This window comes from Gadus macrocephalus, chromosome 7 (genome assembly GCF_031168955.1).
Source record: "Gadus macrocephalus chromosome 7, ASM3116895v1".
NCBI classification, from domain to species: domain Eukaryota; kingdom Metazoa; phylum Chordata; class Actinopteri; order Gadiformes; family Gadidae; genus Gadus; species Gadus macrocephalus.
In genome coordinates, this window is record NC_082388.1 from 6,530,315 (window position 1) to 6,552,667 (window position 22,353).

The 22,353-nt window shown below is 44.5% G+C and overlaps 2 protein-coding genes and 1 long non-coding RNA gene across 3 annotated transcripts in view; 1 reads left to right on the forward strand and 2 right to left on the reverse strand.

Moving 5' to 3' along the window:
• Nucleotides 1-4,774: 4,774 nt before the first annotated feature.
• On the forward strand, nucleotides 4,775-7,538 carry LOC132460780 (uncharacterized). The gene is made up of 2 exons (XR_009526436.1): nucleotides 4,775-5,126; nucleotides 6,942-7,538. It is a non-coding gene; the product is annotated as an uncharacterized LOC132460780 (long non-coding RNA).
• Nucleotides 7,539-13,674: 6,136 nt separating this feature from the next.
• On the reverse strand, nucleotides 13,675-20,702 carry zgc:113142 (uncharacterized protein LOC503524 homolog). The gene is made up of 5 exons (XM_060055556.1): nucleotides 18,579-20,702; nucleotides 17,801-17,953; nucleotides 16,526-16,659; nucleotides 15,212-15,385; nucleotides 13,675-14,737 (listed from the first exon to the last, which is right to left on the reverse strand). Exons 1-5 carry the CDS (start codon nucleotides 18,943-18,945, stop codon nucleotides 14,543-14,545), a joined length of 1,023 nt encoding a protein of 340 aa, XP_059911539.1. The 5' UTR covers nucleotides 18,946-20,702; the 3' UTR covers nucleotides 13,675-14,542.
• Nucleotides 15,800-22,353, reverse strand: part of LOC132460732 (transcription factor 15-like) — a 271,512-nt gene continuing 264,958 nt past the window's right edge. Inside the window, exon 3 of the transcript XR_009526401.1 lies at nucleotides 15,800-16,088. The gene's annotated coding sequence lies outside the window, so the exon portion shown is untranslated. The remainder of the gene's footprint in view (nucleotides 16,089-22,353) is intronic.

Sequence of the window (22,353 nt, forward strand, 5' to 3'; positions counted from 1 at the left end):
ATCCACAGCCATGCGGGAGTAGTCCAGGTTCAGCTGGACTGCACCGACCACCGCCCTGGAGAGACAATCCGCAACCACGTTGGACTTCCCAGCCACGTGCTGGATGTCTGTGGTGAACTCGGAGATGTAGGAGAGTTGGCGCTGCTGGCGGTCGGACCACGGCTCCGCTGTCTTGGACATGGCGTGTGTGAGCGGCTTGTGGTCCACGTAGGCAGTAAACTCACGGCCTTCCAATAAAAAACTGAAGTGTCTGACCGCGAGCCACAGCCCGAGGAGCTCCCTGTCGAAGGTGCTGTACTTGCGCTCTCTGGGAGACAGCTGGCGGCTGAAGAATGCGAGTGGCTGCCAGGCATCCCCAACTCACTGCTCATACACTGCGCCCACGGCAAAGTCCGACGCGTCCATGGTGAGAGCAGTGGGCGCAGAGGGTGAGGGGTGGGCCAACATGGCCGCGCGGGCCAGGGTCGCCTTGGTGTCCTGGAAGGCCTTGACACGTTCCGCCGTCCAGTCAACCTGTTGCTTCAGAGCCTTGCCCTTCTGGGCCTCGTACAGCGGCTGCAGGATGTGAGCTATGTGGTGGAGGAAACGGTAGTAGAAGGTCACCATCCCGATGAACCCCTTGAGCTCGCTGACCGTGCAGGGGCGTGGGAAGGCTGCAACAGCTTCCACCTTCGAGGGGAGGGGGATCACACAACTGCGGGCCGTGCTCCCCCTTCGCCACCTCCGATCCCCCTGACGGAATGATGCTCCACTGGGCACCTGTGTCACAGAGGAATCTGCGACCGGAGACGGTGTCTTGGATGAAGAGCAGCCTGTTGGTGACACCAGCGCTCAGGGCTACTACTGAGCGCCGGCCCTGCCGTTTCCCGTCCGTCCAAAGGAGCAGGGCGAGCGGCAACGTTTGGCCTTGGCGCCAAAATTAGCGTGGTAGAAACAATGGCCCGCAGCGTTACCCTGCTGGCTAGAGGGTCTGGCGTCGTCCTTCGCCCTCCTGCGACGGTCCGGTGGCGGGGCAGCCGCGGGAGCAAGCAGGTCGGGGGACCGTTGAGGCATGACCAAGATGAACCGGTCCGCCTCCCTGGCCAGGGCGCGGGGTCCAACGATGGTGGTGTTAGCCAGCGCCATCCTGACCTGAGCTGGCAGCGTGCGCATAAACAGCTCCGTGAGGAGGATCATGGGGTCTTCTGCACCGAGCAGGTTTAGCATCCTCTCCATACGTGCAGAGGGCCTCTCATCACCCAAGTACGACACGTCAAATAAGCGGCGCACCCTCTCTGCGGTGGAAAGCTCAAATGTCTCCAGGAGCAGGGCCTTGAGGCGCTCATATTTGTTTGTCGTCGGGGGGGCGGAGAGAAACCCCACCACACGCGCTGCGGTGGAGCTGCCCAACATAGCCACAGCATGGTTGTACCGGTCGTCGTCGTCGGTAACGTCGCTTTTATTGAAATGTGCCTCCACTATAGCGAACCATGCAGCAGGCGTTGAGTCCCAGAACTCCGGCAGTTTAAGAGTGGGGGTGCGCACGGCCTGCGTCATCCTGACAGGAGACGGTGATGTCTGCCGCCGTGAACGTCTTCCTCGGGCGGACATGTTGAGAATCGCAGTGTTCTTTGTTTTTGTAAACAAATAAATAACAAAAACGAACGTCGGGGTCACCAGTGTAGTGCCGGAGGAAAAGGAGGACGTAGGCAACTTAATTATAACTGTTTAATCCAATAAAACAGATCAGAACAATCAGTCACAATGCATGGCTAGATCTCGCGTGCAACACTAACGCGTCCCCCTAGCCCCCGTGACTTCTAACCAGTTCCCTCCCACTCGATCAGTAAGAGGGGAACATGAACCCATAATGTAGTCACTACAGTATTGTTTTACCTACCATTACGAGTCTCGTTTGGTTTAGTAAGGAATTCGCACAATGGCGCTGCTGCTGTTTGCTTATGGCTGGTTCAGACTACACGATTTCAGCCCGATTTTGCCCCGATTCGTTCGTCGCAGACAAATTTGCGAGTGGTACACGATTTGGAAAGTCGGCGACGAGACGAGGTCTTGTAATGTGACATGCTTGGGATCTACACTTTTTTCGTCTCCATTGTTGACATGGAGGGAATCCCGCGAACTGCTGGAGAACACGGGCCGTGTTTACGAACTAGTAAAGAACGAACTAGTAAAGTAAAGACTAGTAGAGATGCGCGGTTGGCAGTCATATCCGCGGACACCATGGATAATCCACGGCTTGGGTGGATGGCTTGACAAAAGTAATACTTGGAGGAATTGCGGGCGGGTCGCAGTTGAAATAAATAAATTAATAACATATTGACTAGACAAACGGCAAACTGACAAATTATATATTTTTTTCAATAATCTCCCTGCTTTTGAAATCTCCGCCCAGTGCTCTTCCGCTGGTTTTCCATAAGCATTCCACTGTGCGATCATCCCTGCTGCATATGCCCTCACACAGTGTTGAAATCATATGCTGGATGCTTTATTCTTTCTATGTGGCTTTTAGTTAATGATCGGGCTATAATAAGACCATGTTGGCTATGTTCGCTGACAACAGGGGACATTTCATGTGGTTGGACATTTTAGCGAGCCAACAGGCTTTTTGTCGGGACGAGGAACACGCAACTCAAAATCGGGATGACATTACAGCTCAACCGCGGATCTAGACTTCACTGCACTACGCAGAGGACCGCCATCATAATGCCTAGTATAGGCACTCGGGATCCATTGTTATTAACACTTTGTTGCTGCGTTCACGCTGCGTGAAGCACTGCATTAAACACGACCAACAGTCAAATCCAAAAGCCATCTATAATAATGATTGCGATGATGATGAGGATTATGATGACGATGATGACAATGAAGAAAGTTATTATGATGATTCAGTGTTAACCATGCGATGACAACCCATTATTTGGATCACAACGGTGCTGCGGCGTTTCCTATTGGTGATAGGGGCGGCAATTGACGCGAGTGAAATTCGGCGTGGCTTATGATGAGGTGTCACGCGCTGTTCGACACATGCACGCGCATTTGGCCCCCCCACCAATGAAATCATTCCGGCGCCACTGATTGTGGTTGGAAAACAGGTTCATTGTGTTTAGAGCACATGTGTAGTTCAGTGTTTCGAGCAGCAGGGGGCCGTGTGAGGCAGGGTGCCCGGATGCCGACAGGAAGTTTGCGACATAGCGGGTCGCGTTACGACTGTCCTCTTTCTACGTGCTGTTGGAGAGGAAAGACGTGACGTGCCCATGATTTCATTTATTATCTATTTCAGGTCGGTATCGGTGCCTTTCGGTTTCGTATGTTAATGTGATGGTGTAGTAATGTCCCAGAGTGTGTATCGGTGGTAAAGAGAGAGTTTGTGTGTGTGTGTCGGGACGTGTTTGTGTGCCGTTGTTAGTTGCTAACGGCTAACTGTAGCGGCCATTGGTGACTGGCAGCGGCGCGCGTTCATGTCCAAGTCCGTGTCTGAATGCGTGTGTGTTCGTTGCGTCAGCGCGAATGCGTGTGGCTTCCTGTACATTTGGTTTGGGCGAGTTCATGTCTATATCATTGTTATATTGTTGAAAATTGTGATTTGTGTATCTGTTTACTTCGGGTTTTACAGTAAAGAGAGGAAACACAGTTAGTAAACTGTTTTGTTAGCAAGGTCTAAACCTAAGTAAATGCTAAATAAAATTGAGTTAAGTGAAGAGTGCATGAGCCACCAGCCTACCCAGTGGACCATAGCAAACGTTGCTCATCTATCTGTCATTTGGGTCACTTAGAGATATAGTTATCTTTGAAAAAGAAATGCATCAAATGAATCAGAAATACAGTCTAGACATTATTGATGTGGTTAATGACGATTCTAGAAACGGACAGCTGGAAACGGACAGAATATCTACATAGGCGTACAGAGGCCCATTTCCAGCCACCATCAACCATGTGTTCTAATGCTACATTGTTTAACCGCGTTAAAAGGCTTATTGATGATTAAAGAACCCTTGTGCAATTATGTTAGTGTGGCATTAGAGAAAATGAGCTAGCCGACAACGCCACCCTAGGAATTGCACCCAGGGAAATATAAATCAATGATCAAAACAAGAATCTAGCACACACGTTCGTTGACTGACGGCACCAGCAAACATGTAAGTTCCACATATAACAAACATGACAATTTCAATCACACAGTATGTAGGGGATGGACCATGGTTCCCGCGGGTCCTTAAAAAGTCTTACTTTTTTTGTGTGAAATTAAGGCCATAAATTGTCTTAAATTGACTGTAAATTTGCTCTGGGTATTACATTTTGCAGAGGGTTTTTTAAGACTAGGGGAAATTGTCGCACACAACAAATCACATAGTGCGTCTTTTAATTACGGCATTTTCAGGAGTTTTACGTTACGTTAACGTTGACATCAGTCACATGAGCTCGCAGAAATATATCCGATACTCCGTGGCAGCTAGCGGACGCCGGGACTACACCGATGCCCGTATTATTTGAAAGAAGTGGATCGCGTATCGTCTTAACGTCTTAACTTATCGTCATAACTTTGCAAGAGTACTACTACTGCTAGCTCACGGAGCACCGCTGAATGTTAACGTTCGGTAGGAATCCACACCGAGACTGTTACGCGATCAATAATCCCGCACGCATTACCAAACAAGGCAGGGCACCAGCAGTCACCAGCAAGCAACAGGCAAAAGCCGGTAGCAAGTTGCCTGGAGGGGCGTAGCAGGAAGTAACGAGGAGACAAATTGTGGCACCTCCCGACACAAAAAGTAGTTTGCATCTGGTCCACTCCGCACACCAAACTTGACCGCTGTCAAGGATGGTGGATTTATTGCCTGATTCATGCCTTTGTTATCACTCCGTAGTAGTTACAGTAGTCCGGTAACATATCAACCCCAGCGTGTCCGGTTGCTAATCGACGGGACATGGGTGATTATGGGTGACACGGGTGGGTTCATATGTTCGCGTATCGTCTTAACGTCTTAACTTATCGTCATAACTTTGCAAGAGTACTACTACTGCTAGTACTACGGCTACGGTTGATGTGTATAAGTGACTCAATAAATTCCCTTTTCTATCAAATAATTTTTCAGAAAATTTTTGGGTCTTAATTTATGTATGTGTTGGTCTTAAAGGGACACTATGTAATATTTTTAGTAATTTATTACCTCAAATCAACATATTCATTCATAAATAAGTCCTCATTGGTGTAAAATTATCTCTGCCAAAAATCTGACTTATCCTCCTGAGCGAAGAATAATTAATATTAATATCAATATGGTTACATAGGACGGGTAAGCTTCATGGAGGCTTCCATTTTCTTCCGGTCTATGAGCTGCCGAGAGGGTCAAAAAGCACTAGGTCGTACAGGAATTGCAAACGCGTTTTCACTCTGAGCCAGCGTGACGGTGGAACAGAGCTTAGTTTAGCGAGACGATTTTACCGGCAAATTTGAACATGCACCGCATTTTTTTGAAAGACCATAGTTATGCCACGCCACAGGAGAAGGAACCATCGTCGCCAAAAAAACGACGATGTGTAAGCATGTATAACATGGTTTTCCATGGCAACGAGATGCGGGGCGCTCCTATGAGCGACTCGTCATTGAAAGGCTACTTTATTACATATTTAATTTACTTTTTCACATTTTTGTCGAGTTTAAATCGTGACAATATTCTTATGACTTATGGATACTGTCAAATGCGTTGGAGGAATTCAAAAGCCATTCTTTATAAAGTTATATAGGTTTATTCTCTGCTGTGGTCACCACGTATCCAAATCCACCGAGACGCACTTACGCTAGAGCGGACCTTCTGGAGCTTCAACTCGCTTGCGAGACAGTTGATTTATCACCCGAACAACTGGATTTCATACCAACAACTCTGATAAAGAAGACAATACGGAGGAAAAGAAGATCGAGAGGAGGAATTAGGAACAGGATAGGAGACGAGGAAGTAAACTCGTTGCCAGGGCGACTAACTGGCGGTGCGCACAGTCGCAGCGGCCCCTCTTGAGATCTGTGAGATTGAGATTGAATGTTTGAGTGTGAGACGTCCTACGAACGTAGTTTATGACAGGGAAACAATATTAAACATTAGGACATTGAGAGCGAGTAACATCACTGGCATTCGCTGGCATCTGGACATACTACGCAAACACAGGATACTAACGGACACTGTGACACCGTGCCCGCAACTGCCCGGAGGAGGAAGCAGCAGAGACGGGGTGGACGTAAACAAACTGAACAGCTTCTTTCAGCTCCTACCCTCCAAGAAACGCTATCGCAGCTTAAGATGCTCCACCACCAGGCTGCGGAACAGCTTCCTACCTCAAGCTGTCAGGATGCTCAATGCACCAGCGTCCCAGATCTTCTCACTGGACTTTATTTATTATTTATTTATTTATTCATCATTGGGACATTTGTTTGTTTGTTTGTTTGTTTGTTTGAAATGTATGTTGATCTTGATCCGTGAGAAACGCCTTCTCGTTTTGTTGTTCAATCAACAAAATGACAATAAATTTGATTTGATTTTGATTTGATTCCGTTAGTTACAATGTAAATTGTTGGTACCAAAGGCTATGTCAACTTTTATGTTATCTGACATTTTATGTAATCTGACATTAAATGACCTACTGTTATTTATCATCTGTATAGTTATTTGTCATGTTGGAAAGTCCACAACTGCTGGAGTCAAGTTCGTTGTCTGTAAGAATGCTTGGTCAATAAACCTGATCTGATTTGTCCATCTAATTTGTCCAGTTGTCCACTCACCTCCTCATTCGAATGACTCGATGAGGTAGCCTAGTAGGTGTCATGTCACAGCTTCTTGGCACATACTGCCCACCGTAGTTTTTGGACAAGCGAGCACTATTAGTTTGAATGCAATATACAATTGTACCACTAGATGGGAGTAATTTTTACACAGTGTCCCTTTAAAGAGGTCTTAAAAAGTCTTAAATTTGACTTTAAAAATGGTGCAAGAACCATGTAGACAAAGTGATCAGGGCTGAGGCTTACCAGCAGGGGGGGGCGAGATACCAGGAGACGGAGGGGGGAATACATAAACACCAACCAGTCACTCGTGCTCGCACACACAAACAGCAACACAGGATGACCAAGGCTATGGTTGGGTGGCTGAGCAGATCACTTAATGATCCGCCACTATAGAATGGCCTACCACAAGAACTAGCACCAAACTCACAGAATGTAATTCACAAAAGGAAATAAGTAAGAAACAAAATATAACACAAATATACAAACCAGGCCCAAAAGGATCTTAAACATGCGTGATAGCCCTCTGGCTATCCGCAGCTATGAAAAGGCCTCCTCCTGCCAGTGGCTTAACAGAAGCAGGGCTCAAACAAACCATAAACAGAATCCCCCAAATTAAACCAAACACTTCCCCAGGACACACACATACACACACGCACACAGACATACACTAATTGCGACACGGACAGGTGGCAAAACACAAGGACAAGACAACAGATAGCCGGATAAGTTTAAAAGGAGTGGTCGTTAGCGTCTTCGCCGCTATCTTCCAGGCTAGCCCAGGTAAGCAACGGGTGGCAAAAACAGCAGTCGGCAACGACACAATCGGCAGTACCAGGAAGTTGACAACTTCCTACTTAAGTCAGCGAGCTCACGGAGCACCGCTGAATGTTAACGTTCGGTAGGAATCCACACCGAGACTGTTACGCGATCAATAATCCCGCATGCATTACCAAACAAAGCAGGGCACCAGCAGTCACCAGCAAGCAACAGGCAAAAGCCGGTAGCAAGTTGCCTGGAGGGGCGTAGCAGGAAGTAACGAGGAGACAAATTGTGGCACCTCCCGACACAAAAAGCTACCTCAGAATAAATAAGATGGAGATGCAAGCCATTGGCTGTGACGGCCCTGATCATTACGAAGGGCTCTGCCCCCGCGTCTCACCACATTAGCACAGCTGAAAACTCTTGAATGAAAGTGTCAAAAAAGTGTCTGGGTGACTTTAAACTTTGAAACGTTTGTGTACATTTAACCAATACAAAGTCACACTGCCTGCATAAAGTGTACACAGGGTTTTACCTTAAACCCTGATAGTTTCACCCATAACTTTGCTTGGTTCTTTGTTTTTTGTTTGGTGGTGGGGTGGGGGGGTGGGGGGAGAGCCGGCAGCAATGAAAGTTGGTGCAGCTAATCAATTTAATGCAGCTCAGGGATCGTTTGAAAGCTAACGCCAAGCAGAACACACAACGCTTGCTTCTCGGGACACTTGTGTTATTGTGTCATCACAATAACACTTCTCTGATCGGACGAGACATTGGAACACAGTTCTGATGTACGCGCCTGGCGGTTGATACCCCCTGACTGAATTTGTGACCGGATTTCCACTTTCCTGCAAAATGTATCTTAGTTTTTTATTTATTTATTTATTAAAAAAGACAATGAAAATTACATTTTTGGTTTACACTCAACAAGTAAATGTGCCAGAGTAAGCAAAGAAGCTAAAAAAAATCAATAAAATAAAAAGCTTCTCAGGCAGCAGTAGACATTTCAAACAAAGTGTCTAAAAGCGTTTAGAAATGAATACAGTGTAGAATTTTCATCTGTTTATCGTGGGCTGAGTCTGCTGAAGTGGTGGCAGCCTCTGAAGTTGTTCTTGTTGTTTAAATGCTATTAAAAATAATCAAAACAGCATTGGATAGTACAACATGCATTTGTTCACACGCCACCATTTTGTGGCTTGGCCCGTAATGGCGTAGTTCCCCGAAAGTTTGAGGTTATAGCCTGGGACCCAGACGAACTGGCTCGTTAATGTTTGATTTGTTCTGGTGGATCCGATCACAAGGAGATGGCCAGACCAACTAGGAATGGGGTCTGACTCCGTGGCCTAGGTCAAAAAGTTGAGAAATGGTCAACTTTTCAGTCAGTAACGGATCCATCGTCCAATCAGATCGCGTTTTGCAAATATACCGTCAAATGAAATCGCCTTTGTAATTCAAGGCAGGAAAACACATGGCTACATTAAAAAGCCCCCATCTGTCGACGGACGCATGTAGTCTCTCTCTCTCTCTCTCTCTCTCTCTCTCTCTCTCTCTCTCTCTCTCTCTCTCTCTAATTATACACTTTAGAACACTGCAGAACTCTCTCTCTGAGAAATATACATTTGCATTTCCAAAGCAGGTGAACAATAGAATAAAGAGGGTAAAAAAAATTAAGAACAGGTAAAAAGGTCAGGTATATAGTATAATATATAATATAAGTATAAACGTTAAATATAAAATATATATACAAATAAAATATTAGTCTCTCTTTCACACTGTTACACTCTCTGGCTAGCCTCAAGCCTAAAGACAGAGCAGTTGGTGAAGCTAATCCATTTAGCCACATATCGCTAACAGTCATGGACGGTTTGGAAAGTGACAGGGACAACAGCCACTTCTGTTTTCTGGTCCACAATCTCACACTCAATTCTTTCTCAACATGGTGTTCTTTAAAGACAAGTTTTGTTTGTATATCTTTCGGCCCTGTGTGATTCCTCAGTTTGCCCTGTAACATAATTAGAGCAAAGGAAAAAAATTCCACAATGTAGCTCTTAAAGTTTTTCTTTCCGATCAACACCCCCACCTCCATCTACTATCAGTTGTGTTTTCATCTTATTTTTCTTAAAACTTTTTCTTGGTGCCTGCGTTTTGTAACGGTGGACTCATACACGTCACACAATAAAGGGAGTCAAACAGAATTAAATTTTAAATCAAAAAGGTCATTTATTTGAAATGGTACAAAACAAAGCAAAACAAATGTCTAGGGATAATTGGTTTAAATACTAGGATATGATATGTGGGGGAAAGAATTAGGTAGAGCAAAGTGCCCATGTGAATGAGTGAAGCAATAAAGTGCCTGCATCAAACGAAAGACTGCCCAATGAAGGAGGGTGAAAACCTGCTTATATACCCCCTCCCCCAGTACTCAGGTGTGGTTAATTAGGTCTTTAGGATACTGAGGCCTAGCCCCGCCCTTGTAGTGGCAGCTAGGACCAACAGGGGATGCAGGGGGGGTTGTCACAGTTCACTCTTCGGGAAACCATAAAATTGGTCAAAATGTCATGAGGAAAATTGGTCGTTAGTGGGGTTTTGTTGACAAATTGATCCATTCTGATGTTCCGAGGCCTGTTTCAGGTAGCTGGTTTAACATACTCTGAGTTTAATCCTGCGCTCTGAGTTGGTTGACTCAGAGTTCAGGGTTGAAAAGCAACTCTGGGTTTTCGGTTTCAGAACAGGTGATCAGCGTTGGGTTAATCAACTCTGAGTGTGTTCACTCTGGGTTGAGGGCGTGCCTGTTGACTATGAAGAGCCATCATCAATGGATCCCTGATAACATGATCAAACATGGACCAAAAGCGTAGATCCACTTACTTTTCCCCCACGGAATTGGAAATTCTAATGAACGCGTATGCCGAGCCCGCGGCAGCGAGAGCGTGAGAGAGAGCTCGGCAGGAAATAGCTGAACAAGTCAATGCGTGAGTAAAATAAATTAGTAAAATAAAATAAAAATAAGAGGAAAGTTTAATATTTTCCACTTATTCAATATGTAATGTGTGTGTGTGTGTGTGTGTGTGTGTGTGTGTGTGTGTGTGTGTGTGTGTGTGTGTGTCAATTTACGCAGGAACAACCCGAGTTGCCCCAAGAGGACTTGGCAGCAAATGAAGATGAAGTACAAAAATATGGTTCAAACAGGTAAACTAATGTTTAATTGAAATCAAATCAATTGTGCTGTTTTGCCTGCTCTACCTAATTTAACAGCTATATTCAACATGTGATGGGTCTATATTTAAGCAGGAAATGTAAGTAGAACATTTCTCAGCCACCCCAACACTGCCAATATTTAATAGGATTTAGATATATTAGAAGGCTACTCCTAGGCAAAATGCATTATATATATATATATATATATATATATATATATATATATATATATATATATATATATATATGTCTTCAAAATAGCGCTTACTGAATATTAGGGTAACATTTTCCTCCATGTTAGCAAATCGAAAAAAAAGCAGAGCCCCGGCAGACTGGAGGGGGTCCACCTCTGCAGCCCTCACAGAGGCTGAGGAGATGGCCCTCAGCCAACAGAGTATGGGTCCTGTGGCTGAGGGCATCCCTGGGGGGAGCTCCTCACCAACCTCCATGCAATTGTAACAATTCTTCACCTTCCACAGATTATTAATAATGTCTTGGTAATTGCTGAACACAACCGTTAATGTCATTACAGGAAGATGATGGAGAAACATTGTCTGCAGCATTCGAAAGGGAAGAGGAAAGGCCTATTGAGGTTAACACCTTTTAAAAATAACCTCTAAAAGTTTATGATAGCGTTGTACAATTTAAAACTGACATCTTCTTTCTCTCAAACAGGATGAAATCGAATCCAATGAGAGGCCATCCACTTCTAAATCACAGCTTACCTCTGTAAGATTCTCCCTGGAATTATAATGAAACGCTCTACTTGGCACTGTGAAATCCAATCTCATCTTTTGCATTCCTATAGCTTCCAGTCAAAGACTTATATAAATATATCTAGAAAAGCAAATACACAAAGCAGACTTGGAAATGGACCACCTTAGGCAAAAGATGCAAAAGGATGCTTTGGAGATCCACATTTTGGAACAAGTTAAAGGTGGGTGAGGTGCAAACTGGGATACTGTTCCCTGCTCTAAAAACATACCCAATATAAATTACTTAATTTTTTTTGTGCTTTCAGGAAATAAAGAAATCCTCATAAAAAGTAGATTGTCTTTATTAGAACACGGGCTGTGGTGGGACAAGTTATTTTGTTGAACAGTTTACTCAAAGGGTTTTACTCCAGTGAACAATGCAGACGATAATGCTGAGCATGTGCATGTAGAGAAGAAGCATCTGGTTAAAAGCAGTACCAGGGTATTTTCTGCCCTGCATTCTTAATATGTGTTTCTTGACTTGCAGCAAATAGGTCCGTGGTTAGTCAGCTACTCTGATCATTGGAAAGCCACAACGTTAAAGTGACTGTAGTACAGCGCGGGTGGGATGCACGGGGCGGATCATTCTGCAAATGCGTTAATTGCGTAAAAAAACAAAACTTAAACTTAAAGCATGCCCCCGCTGCGTTTGAGAGTTAACATGGGGGCTGAGAAGGTGGTCTAAATAAATGATAGATTGCGCTGAAAAACGATAGCGCTCGTGAAGAATATTATCAGGAAAATAAAGTATATCCAGCCGGCGTCTTAATAATCGTTCCTCACGGTCCGGAGATTCCCTCTGAGGATCGCAGCCTCTACGTCCGCAGGCTCTCCGACAGAAGGAAGTGTTAGAAAAGGACATGCCATTTCTAACACTTCCTTCTGTCGGAGAGCTGCCTTCAGCCTTATAGACAACAAACTCAGAGTAGGTCTAACCACCTCCCGAGCAGGTTAGACCCACGGCGTATGTTGCCGCAGCAACTAACTCTCGGTTGCGCTGAACCTGCTACCTGAAACGGAAAACCCAGAGTTTCCATTAACTCAAGCGAACAAACTCGGGGTTGCCTCAAAACCAGCTACCTGAAACAGGCCTCAGGTTGAAAACAGTTCCGTGCTGAACAATGTCATTCCACTATTTTTCTGGGTTGCACTACAAATATGAGGCCAAATCCACCAAAATTTGCTTCACCTTACAATTAATGAAATGCTCAGATAAAAATAAAAAACAATAAAAGGCTCTCGTAGGTCTGAAATAAGCCCCGCCCATCATTTCAATCGGATCCAATGATCCGACTGGCCTTGCTACATGCACTCGTTGCACATGAGCAGAATCTTTCATTGGGCTAGCAGACTTGTTGCTAAAGCTAGGATTTTATCCATTTGACTCTTTCTAAGCTACCCCCCTAAAACATTTTTAAAATCTTTGTGTTTTGAAAGACCTTTTTGTTCTTTTTCACATTTTAAACATATTTTTAAACACTATAATTATCTTTGTGTATTTTTAAAGATATTAATGCAACTGTTTATGGTTTATTCTTTCTAAGCTAGCTTTAAATCAATGATTTTGTATTATTTGCTTCGCAAGTGTAAGAGTGCTACATATTGCACTGTTTTTGTGTGTTTTATGTGTTAATGTGTCCGTTGTGTAGTGTTTTTTAAATACATAATTGAAATCACATTTCAAAAGGCCCAGAAAGTCTGTGTTCAATGAATTAAAAACAACCTGTAAAACATTATTTAGATCTGAGGCATCTTGACTCAACTACTTAACTTACCACATTCATATCGCCCTCAACAGTCCTTATTGTCGTCAAATCTTTGACTTTAAGTCCATAAAACGAATGACTCGATTCAGACAAACCCCACCCAGGTACCTAACCGTTAACTTTACATGACAAAAACTTTTAAAATACTGCAATACAATTAAGAAAAAAAAAGATTCTTAGAGTAATATTTAAGTAAGGGACAGTACCTGTGATCAAGGCTCATAAAAAAATAATTTGAAAATATAGAATAGAAAGAATAGAAAGTCGAGGCATCTCGGGAGTCATGGTGTGTTGCCGTCATGATTCCTTTCTATAGCTTATCCAGACAGAGGACTCCACACCTCTCTGCCCAGAGCAGTCAGGGTGAGGTGCCTTGCTCAGGGACACCTCAGGGATTTTTCTGTTTTTTAAATCAAAACGGGAATACTGAATAATCCAGTTGCTTGTTTTGTTTGTGTGATATTTAGATAAAACCCCAATGCCAGGAAAAGGGCACGTGGTTTTAAAAAAATACATATAAAGACGTTTCAAACTTTCCATTGAGTCTCGCAGTCTACAATGGCCAGCTTTATTGTTTTCCGTGCATGGGAGCCAGCGACTTAGTCTGCGAGTGGATGATATGACCGTGGAGAAGATCGCCATGATATTCCAGGTGGCTGTTTACTAAGAAACCTAGCTAGTCATAAAACATTAAAATACATCTAAATGACAAGTAGCCTACATATTGTACAATAGGCTACATAGAAGAAGAAAGGAACTAGATTTCTTCTTCGAAGGTTGCTCCACACAGAACCTCCTCACCGTCATAACGGAGCACTTTGGTGCACCAGATTGCTTTAGAGCGGTACTGATCTCGTCATGTGTCTTTCCATTGTCAAATAGTTCACGAATAAAATCCCCATATGGTTCAAGTGCGGCCATAACTAAGGCTAAATATAATTGGACAGTCTATTGCTGGTTTAGGTGGTAGGCTCTTTTTTCTTCGCTCGCTGCGTTCTGCCTTCTGGTGTACAAATGTATCTATTTTTGTTTTTCTGTTTCGGGTTTAAAAAACCAACAAACAAAGCACAAATGAAATGCCGTTTATTTGTTTAATCCTTTTGCCCTTTTTCCGTTTCAAAACCAAATCAGAAAAACCAAAGAACGACTGTTATTTGGTTTTTCTGATTTTGTTTTAAATCGGAATATTGAAAGAACGAACCATACACGGATTAACGACAACAAAGCCCATCCATACATTCTCCCTCTCCCCCTCCCCCTCTCTCTCTCTCCCTCCCTCTCTCCCTCCACCCTCACTGCTTCGAGTACAGCATCTTCCTCCTGCGTGCGTACATCGGACTCAACGCAAAGATGCCGTCCGACACGGCGGTGGGAAGCAGGGAATACCAGCTGAAGAACAGCGAGTCCAGCCGGGACGCCAGGAGATAACGGTACTGTGGCCGTGGGGAGGACACCGCGTGCAGTAGGGCGTCGACCACCATGCTGACCTGAGAGAGAGAGAGAGAGAGAGAGAGAGAGAGAGAGAGAGAGAGACACACACTCAGACAGACAGAGTCTTAGGTGGCTCAGAGTGGAGACGAGAGTTTCCCATTTTTAAGGTGACATATTTCCCCACCAGGTGTGAGTGTGATTAATTGTGACAAGCCGTTTTGAAAATCTACCTCTTCTGACATCACAAGTGGGCGTGTCCGACTAGATGTATGATGGATAGATGAGCAACGTTTGCTACAGTCCACTGGGTAGTCCGGTAGAGTGATCGATCCAGCATCTAGCTGAACACGCCCACGTATGATATCATTAAAATGTATCATTGCCTGTAACGGCTAATCACACTCAACCGGCTATGTCACCTTTAAGGAACACAATCAAAACAAGCCTTTGGACTTTTAGTTTTTTTTATCCTTTTGAACATTTCCTGTTGATTGTGTTGCAATACAGTTTTTAATCAATCAATCAATCACCTCCGTAAACCCTGCCCCCGTCACGGTGTTGAAGTAGGCATTAGCGAGTTCCATGTACTCGCGGCTGAAGACAAGCTTCTGTTCTGGGGTGAGGTTCTCCCAGATATTCCAGCTCTTCTTGGTTTTCACAATGTTGGTCGCACGGCCGAAGTTGCCCGGCTGGACGATGCTGACCTGCGGGACATTTTTTCGGAATTAATTATTTTCTTGAGACCAAGGTTTTTCAAACTGTTTCCTTTAAAATAAATTTTAATCTTTACAAATCCACAAAGATGTTTTAAAAATATATTTAAAATGTGTAAAGGAAAAAAAAGATCTTTAAAAAAAACAGGTGTTTTGAAATGTTTCAAAAATATGTTTCAAAATTTGTCAAATAATTAAAAATTCTTTAAAATCACGCAAAGATTTTGAAAAAATGTTTGGGGGGGGGCAGCTGTTTATTTGTTATTCTTAAAGAGACCCTATTATACTACTTTTCTGGCACCTGACACGAATCACAGCACAAAAAAACTATGTAGATTTTCGGGAAACTCTTCCTGTCATCTGGGCGCTTTCAGCATTCTCTGTCAACGCTCGGTTTTTGTCCTTCTCCGCCCCCTCGCCCCCCTCCTGCCAACCACACTCCGTTGTGATTGGTTACCTTCCGGAAGACCTGCAAAGGGCAGTCGAGCTCCACCGCGCGGGCAGATTTGACCAGGCATATGGGGGCGTGGCAGGAGTGCCTCTACGTAGATGATTTCCCGGAAATGTGAACAAGTGAATCGCAAACGTTGTTCCGAGTGTTTAGCGCTCTGCACAGCCACCCCTGACTGTCAGCAGGGAATACGTCGAAATGCATGTACGTCATTATTTGACACTTTAGTATGGTTAAACATGACTTTCAATCATTATAACAACGTTCATAGGTCATAAAAGTCGAAAAAGAATAATAGGTCCCCTTTAAACAAAGTACAAAGTACGTCTTTGCGTAGAGTCTGTAAACTTCGTCGGTGGCATGTTGCTTTAAATATTGCTGCCGTAAAGGATTATGGGATACCACTATCTCCTTTCCTTTCGTAAAGGTTGCTCAGGAGTAACCTAGGATGCATCGAGGCTCCTTTCCTAATTTTTTTAATTCGAACCACCTTTCCTCCAAGTACTTCCAGGTCATCTCGATTATTGCAAAAAAGAGAATTCACAGAGGCCCCCGGTGTCTGAGGCATCTGGATCACACCAATAGTTTTCCCTCTACTACGTACATGCACTGGATGACCAACTCTTATGGCATAGTGCCACCAAGTTGGCGGAATGGGAATTGCACTATACCACAAGTACCTTGACGCCAAAGCTGGCCATCTCCACCCTCAGACAGTCAGCGAAGGCCTCCAGCCCCCTTTTGGAGACGCTATACGCCCCCATGTTCAGGCAGTGAAAGAAGGCGAAGATGCTGGACATGAAGACCATCCGACCTGCAGCAAAGAACCAGTAGGGCTGCTCGATCATTGAAAATTATGGATCATAAACACGATTATTTGGGTCAGTATATATATATATATATATATATATATATATATATCAGGATTAACTGAGAACTTTGAATTTCCCCTTGAAAAATACACAAAATGTTGAAATAGAAAATGTTCAAATTAAAAATGTACAAATATGTATCCAGCTGTTGTTTTTTTAAAGATTTAAAAAGAATAATAATAATACCAAAACAATCATCAACTAGATTATATTAGTTTGGAGATCGTTTGACCCAAACATTTTAATCAGTATACAAGTTCAATTAATTGCACAGCCCTAACATGAAGGGCGTGATTGTCCGTTGCTACGATTGTTAGATGGCCTATCCAATCACGTCCAGAGGCGTCTTTAGGTCGGCGCTGGTTGGCAACGCCCCGTTGTAAATCGGAGTCTAACAGAGGTTCCAGACTAATTGCGGTCTGTAATCCATTTTGCGATGCTAGGCTATTGCTTCCAGTAATCCAGCTAGCTAGCTAGCTTTACTACGATGCACTATTTTGATTTTTGATGCAAGTGATTTTGCTAGACACCATGCTAATGCACGGTTGTTTATCTTACTTGCAGACTTTACTTTACGTTTCATTCAAATAAAATCAAACAACGTGACCAAACGTTCCATCAATACATTAACTCGCCGGTAATCACGATTTCTGCCTGAGTCACACCAGATCGATTAAAAACACAAAGACAATAATTCCCCTGATCCTACGAAAATCAACAATGTCATCAAAACACATCTTTCGTTATTCTTTTGAGATCCCTAGCAGATTACATATTACACCTTTAACTAACTAGCTTGCCTAAAATCAATTTAAGGCTTTGAAAGGTGACATAGTATACCACCTGGTGTGAGTGTGATTAGCCGTAACAAGCCGTTATGAAAATCTGCTTCTTCTGACATCTGACACACCCACTTGCGATGTCAAAAGAGGCCGATATTCAAAAAGTATTGTAACTGCTAATCACACTCACAACTGGTGGTGTAATATGTCACCTTTAATAAACGTTATTTTTCCCCCTGATTTAACTTTTTTTTTGACATTGCAGTTTGAGCTACGAACTAGCTTAGCATAGGCGACCCACCCTTGGCCGCGCGGACCAGCGGCAGGAAGGCGATGGTGGTCCGGATGGCTCCGAACAAGTTGACGTCCACCATCTTGGTGTAGTGGTTGATGGTGCTCCACTCTGTTTCCGCCCAGTCTGAGATCCCGGCGTTGTTTACGACCGCCCACAGGCCTATCAGAGAGAGAAACAACCAAAAAGTAAGAAAAAAATAAGAACAATTTGATTTAATATTTTTTGGGGTTTCAGTCAAAGCACTAATTTGACAAAGTTTGTCAAATTAGTATTTTCAAGCATGAACACCTTTAACACTATTCCTATGCCCACAGGCCTTTCAGAGAAAGAAACACAAAGTTTGTATTTCTGACCCAAACTAACGTAAATTCGGGAAACAATCTATCATCAATTGTCAAACAGTCAATAATAAGATCAACATTTTGGGCGTCACATTGAAGAGAAAATATTAAAGAGATGTTGCAATTTTTTTCCCCAATAATTTCCAGCGATTTCCATTGTTTAAACAACGAGAAGTGCACCCGTGTCCAACTTGACGTTGTGGGTACTTGACGTGTTTCTGACAAGTTCCGGCGGACGTTCTCAAGTCTCGTGCATGCATGCGCGCAACCGCAGACGATCTGAAAAACGCCTATTGTTGTCAATAATCAAATCTATACTTTGAACGTCACATTAAAGAGACAGTGTCATCATTGTTTATGTTGTCAATAATAAAACATACCTTGAGCGTCACATTAAAGAGGCATTATTATCATTGTTTATTATTATTTTCATCATCTCCCACCGTTCTCGGGGAGGTTGATCTGGACGACCCTCTTGGCCTCCTCCACGTCCTTATCGCTCGTGACGTCCAGCTTCAGCACCCTCAGCCGGCACGAGCCCTCCTGCGCCAGCGTGAGCGCCCCGCGCCCCTCTGGGAACAGGCACCCCGCGAACACCGCGAAGCCGCGCGCGTCCAGCTGCAGCGCGAGGTGGTGCCCGAAGCCGCTGTCACACCCGGTCACGAGCACCCCGCGCCCCGCACCTTCCTCCTCATCCTCCTCTCGCGATGGTCGCCTCCGGCGGCGGCTTGCGACGAGGAGCAGGAGAGCCACGCATACGAACGCGGTAAACACGGCGACGATCTGCCCGGCTGACGCGTCCGTTGCCATGGTGATGGAGATGTGGATGTTGATGGTGACGGTGACGGTGATGGACGGATTGATTACCTCTGCGCTCGGTCGCCGCTGCCGCTCTGCAGCATGCTCGCGTCTAGTTGCCAAGAGATAGGCAGGCTTTTATAGGTCCCCAGTGCCGTCAAAGGAGCCCATTCAGGCGACGGTTACGGTCGATTTGGTGTTCAGCCGTAAGGTCCGCCATGTGACTTTTTGCCGCAAGCAGCAAGACACAGGCAAAGGAATACGTAATAATGCTGCGTTCCAGGGACACTTTTGGTGGAAGTGGAAGTAATTGATCTGGTACGAGTTCAGGAGTAATGAAGTGCAGGTTTGACTGCCGTTCGCGGGCACTTTCACGGGTATAAGGTTGTGAAAACACGGGTTACGGGGTTGCATGGAACGCGCCATAAGCTTAGTGCTTAGCCTGGCTCTGCCAGGCTAAGCACTTCCGCTCAATTTAAATTTCCCTTCAGTACTACATCTGGGTCTGCGGTATGTTGGTGGGTTTTCTCCTTCCACATTTTTTGCGTCCAATCATCGAACAGAGGGAGTGCCTGAGAACAATGACGTTAAAGTCAGCTCTCGCTGATGGACATCTTCACACACGGTGTTTGGTTTGTGTACAGCCTGCGCGCCACGTGATTCCCGGCCAAACGATAGCGATTGATTATGGCAGATCCAGAGTGGCACTGGGATCAAATAGTTTTAAACTTCAACAGAAACCCGCCTTCAAGTAGGTTAACGTTTGTCAATTGAGTAGGTCCAGACTGCGAATGAAATGAAGCACGAGAGTTGTAGGACCAGGCCACCATTAGTTTCGCAAAGCCAGACCAAACTACAGCAAGTAGAATGGTCTGGAACCACGCTTCCTCGAGCCGTCTATCCGTGGGGAAACTGGGCGGGCCTGATTTTATTTCTTTAAACCAATCACAATCGTCTAGGGCGGGGCTAAGCCCGGGAAGCAGCAGCGGTGTCCATGCAAAATAGTGCCGGGGGGAAATGCGAGCAACCGGAAGAGGAGGAGTAGCGGTGAAATCCAACGCTAGGCAATAGACGCTGTCCACTTCCGTTCAGGCAGACTAGGCCACCATAAGCTTGCACCAGTGAAAAACTCGTTTGTGATTGGCTGACTGGACTCTGGGGGCGGGGTGAGGCTACACACCTGTTGGGCGTTGGGTGTTCAGTATGCAACAGGTTGAAGCAGCCGTCACGCACACGCGCATGCAAACACTCAGTCAAACAGACAGACCACATACATACATGCATACATAAGCTCACACACTCTGACAGACACACACACACACACACTCTCAGTCAAAGAGACACACACACACACACACACTCACTCTAAGACAGACACTCACAGACAGACACACACACACACACACACACAGACAGACAGACAGCAGACAGACAGACAGACACACGGCTTGCAGCATTGACACTGTTACACCTTTGTTGTCGAATCCCAGTCCTCTGTCATCATAGAATGCACCCATGACTGAAGTCTGAACTTAGCCTCTGTGTCCTGCACACGTAACCTATTGGCGAAATCTAGAGGTCTTGAATCTAGGGTTTTAGGTCTCTGTTTAAGTTTGCGCTTAACTCAGGTTTAGCTTAAACCAGCGAGCTTAAAGGTGACATATTATGCAACCAGTTGTGAGGATGATTAACCGTTACAAGCCGTTTTGAAAACCTGCTTCTTCTGACATCACAGGGGGCGTGTCCACCTAGATGTGTGCTGCACAGATCAGTCTACCCGCCTACCCAGTGGAACGTAGCAAACGTTGCTCATCTATCCAAGAGGCAGATTTTCAAAACGTCTTGTAACGGCTAATCACACACGTGTAATATGTAACCTTTTAAATAAGGGTTCAGATTGAGTTCAAATTAAAGAACAACATCCTATAGAATGGATTGGTATGGGTCTATTAAGAAGCATTACCTCTTGTCCATCCATTACTATTAAAAAGTCAGATCTGTTAAACACATCCAGTGGTCCACACTGTCCAGTCTTTTGCAAATTGGGCTGCATTGGGGTATGTATGCACTTGCATGTATGCATCTTATCCTAGCTATCTCTGTTGTATACGGGGAATGGGTTAACATAGTGATTGTGGTTTTATGAACATCCTTACTCTACCGCCAAAGATATATTGTTGTTTCTCGGACGAATGGACTCATTGTAAATCGCTCTGGATGAGAGCGCTAAATGTAAATGTAAATGTTTAGATCACAGATTAGGTCTGTGAAAAATGCATTGGCTTCTTCTATTCAATGGCTTCTCCTGAGTCACTAGAATCTGGGTCTGAATCTAAGGATATCGAATCAAGACTTTCATGTACCGCGACAATCTTTTGATCGCTGGCGATTATTTCACTTATGCTCTGCGGACATCTCGATATAGTCGGTACCTTTCATGAAGGAAAGTCGTACGTAAGTAAGGAAATTCTTTCGGTTATCCTTGATCGACCTCAGTCTCTGAGCAAGCTTTTGTTTGTTGGCTGTTTGCTACCAATGGTTGAGAGAGAGAGAGAGAGAGAGAGAGAGAGAGAGAGAGAGAGAGAGAGAGAGAGAGAGAGAGAATGGGACAGAGTCAGAGAGACACAGAGATGGAGAGAGAGAGAGACGGAGAGAAAGGCAGACAGAGAAAGACAAAGACAAAGAGGGAGAGACAGAGACAGAGAGAGAGAGAGAAAAGACAGAGACAGAGAGAGAGAGAGAGAGAGAGAGAGAGAGAGAGAGAGAGAGAGAGAGAGAGAGAGAGAGAGAGAGAGAGAGAGAGAGAGAGTCCTTTAACCTCGTCAGGAAGGATGGAAATGTTAACTTTAACACATGAACAATATTTCCCACAAAGAACACACAGCACTCACATGGGGAAACACGCAATAGTCCTAATTTCCTAGAATGGAGCAAGACCTCACAGAATAATTCACAATTTCCCCGGCGGTTTATTCAATTATCCGGAATTCACGGAATCGCGGGCCTTTTCAACTCCTACCGGAGCCTATGTGTCTGTCTCTCTCCCTGTCTCTCTCTCTCTCTCTCTGTGTCTCTCTCTCTCTCTCTCTGAGGGCCTAGACCAAAGTACTATGGTAGTCAAAAGGATTATAGAAACATAATCATCCCCCACGGATCACTAATAATTATCATTGTTAATTACCGTGTATTTATAAAGGACTATCTTAGCACAGTCGACAGAGTCAAAGAAAGCATTATTGTATCATATGAATGACTTTGTATAGGACAAATACTACTTGAACTTTAAAAGTTATAGAAGGCAACTGTAGAAAGACTGGAGTCTTTGCGATTTATAACGGTTAATCAAACACAAATTACCTTTCAAACGTCTCATACCCTCAAGGCGCTCTCTAGTGTTGATAAATCGCATCGTCTCTTACT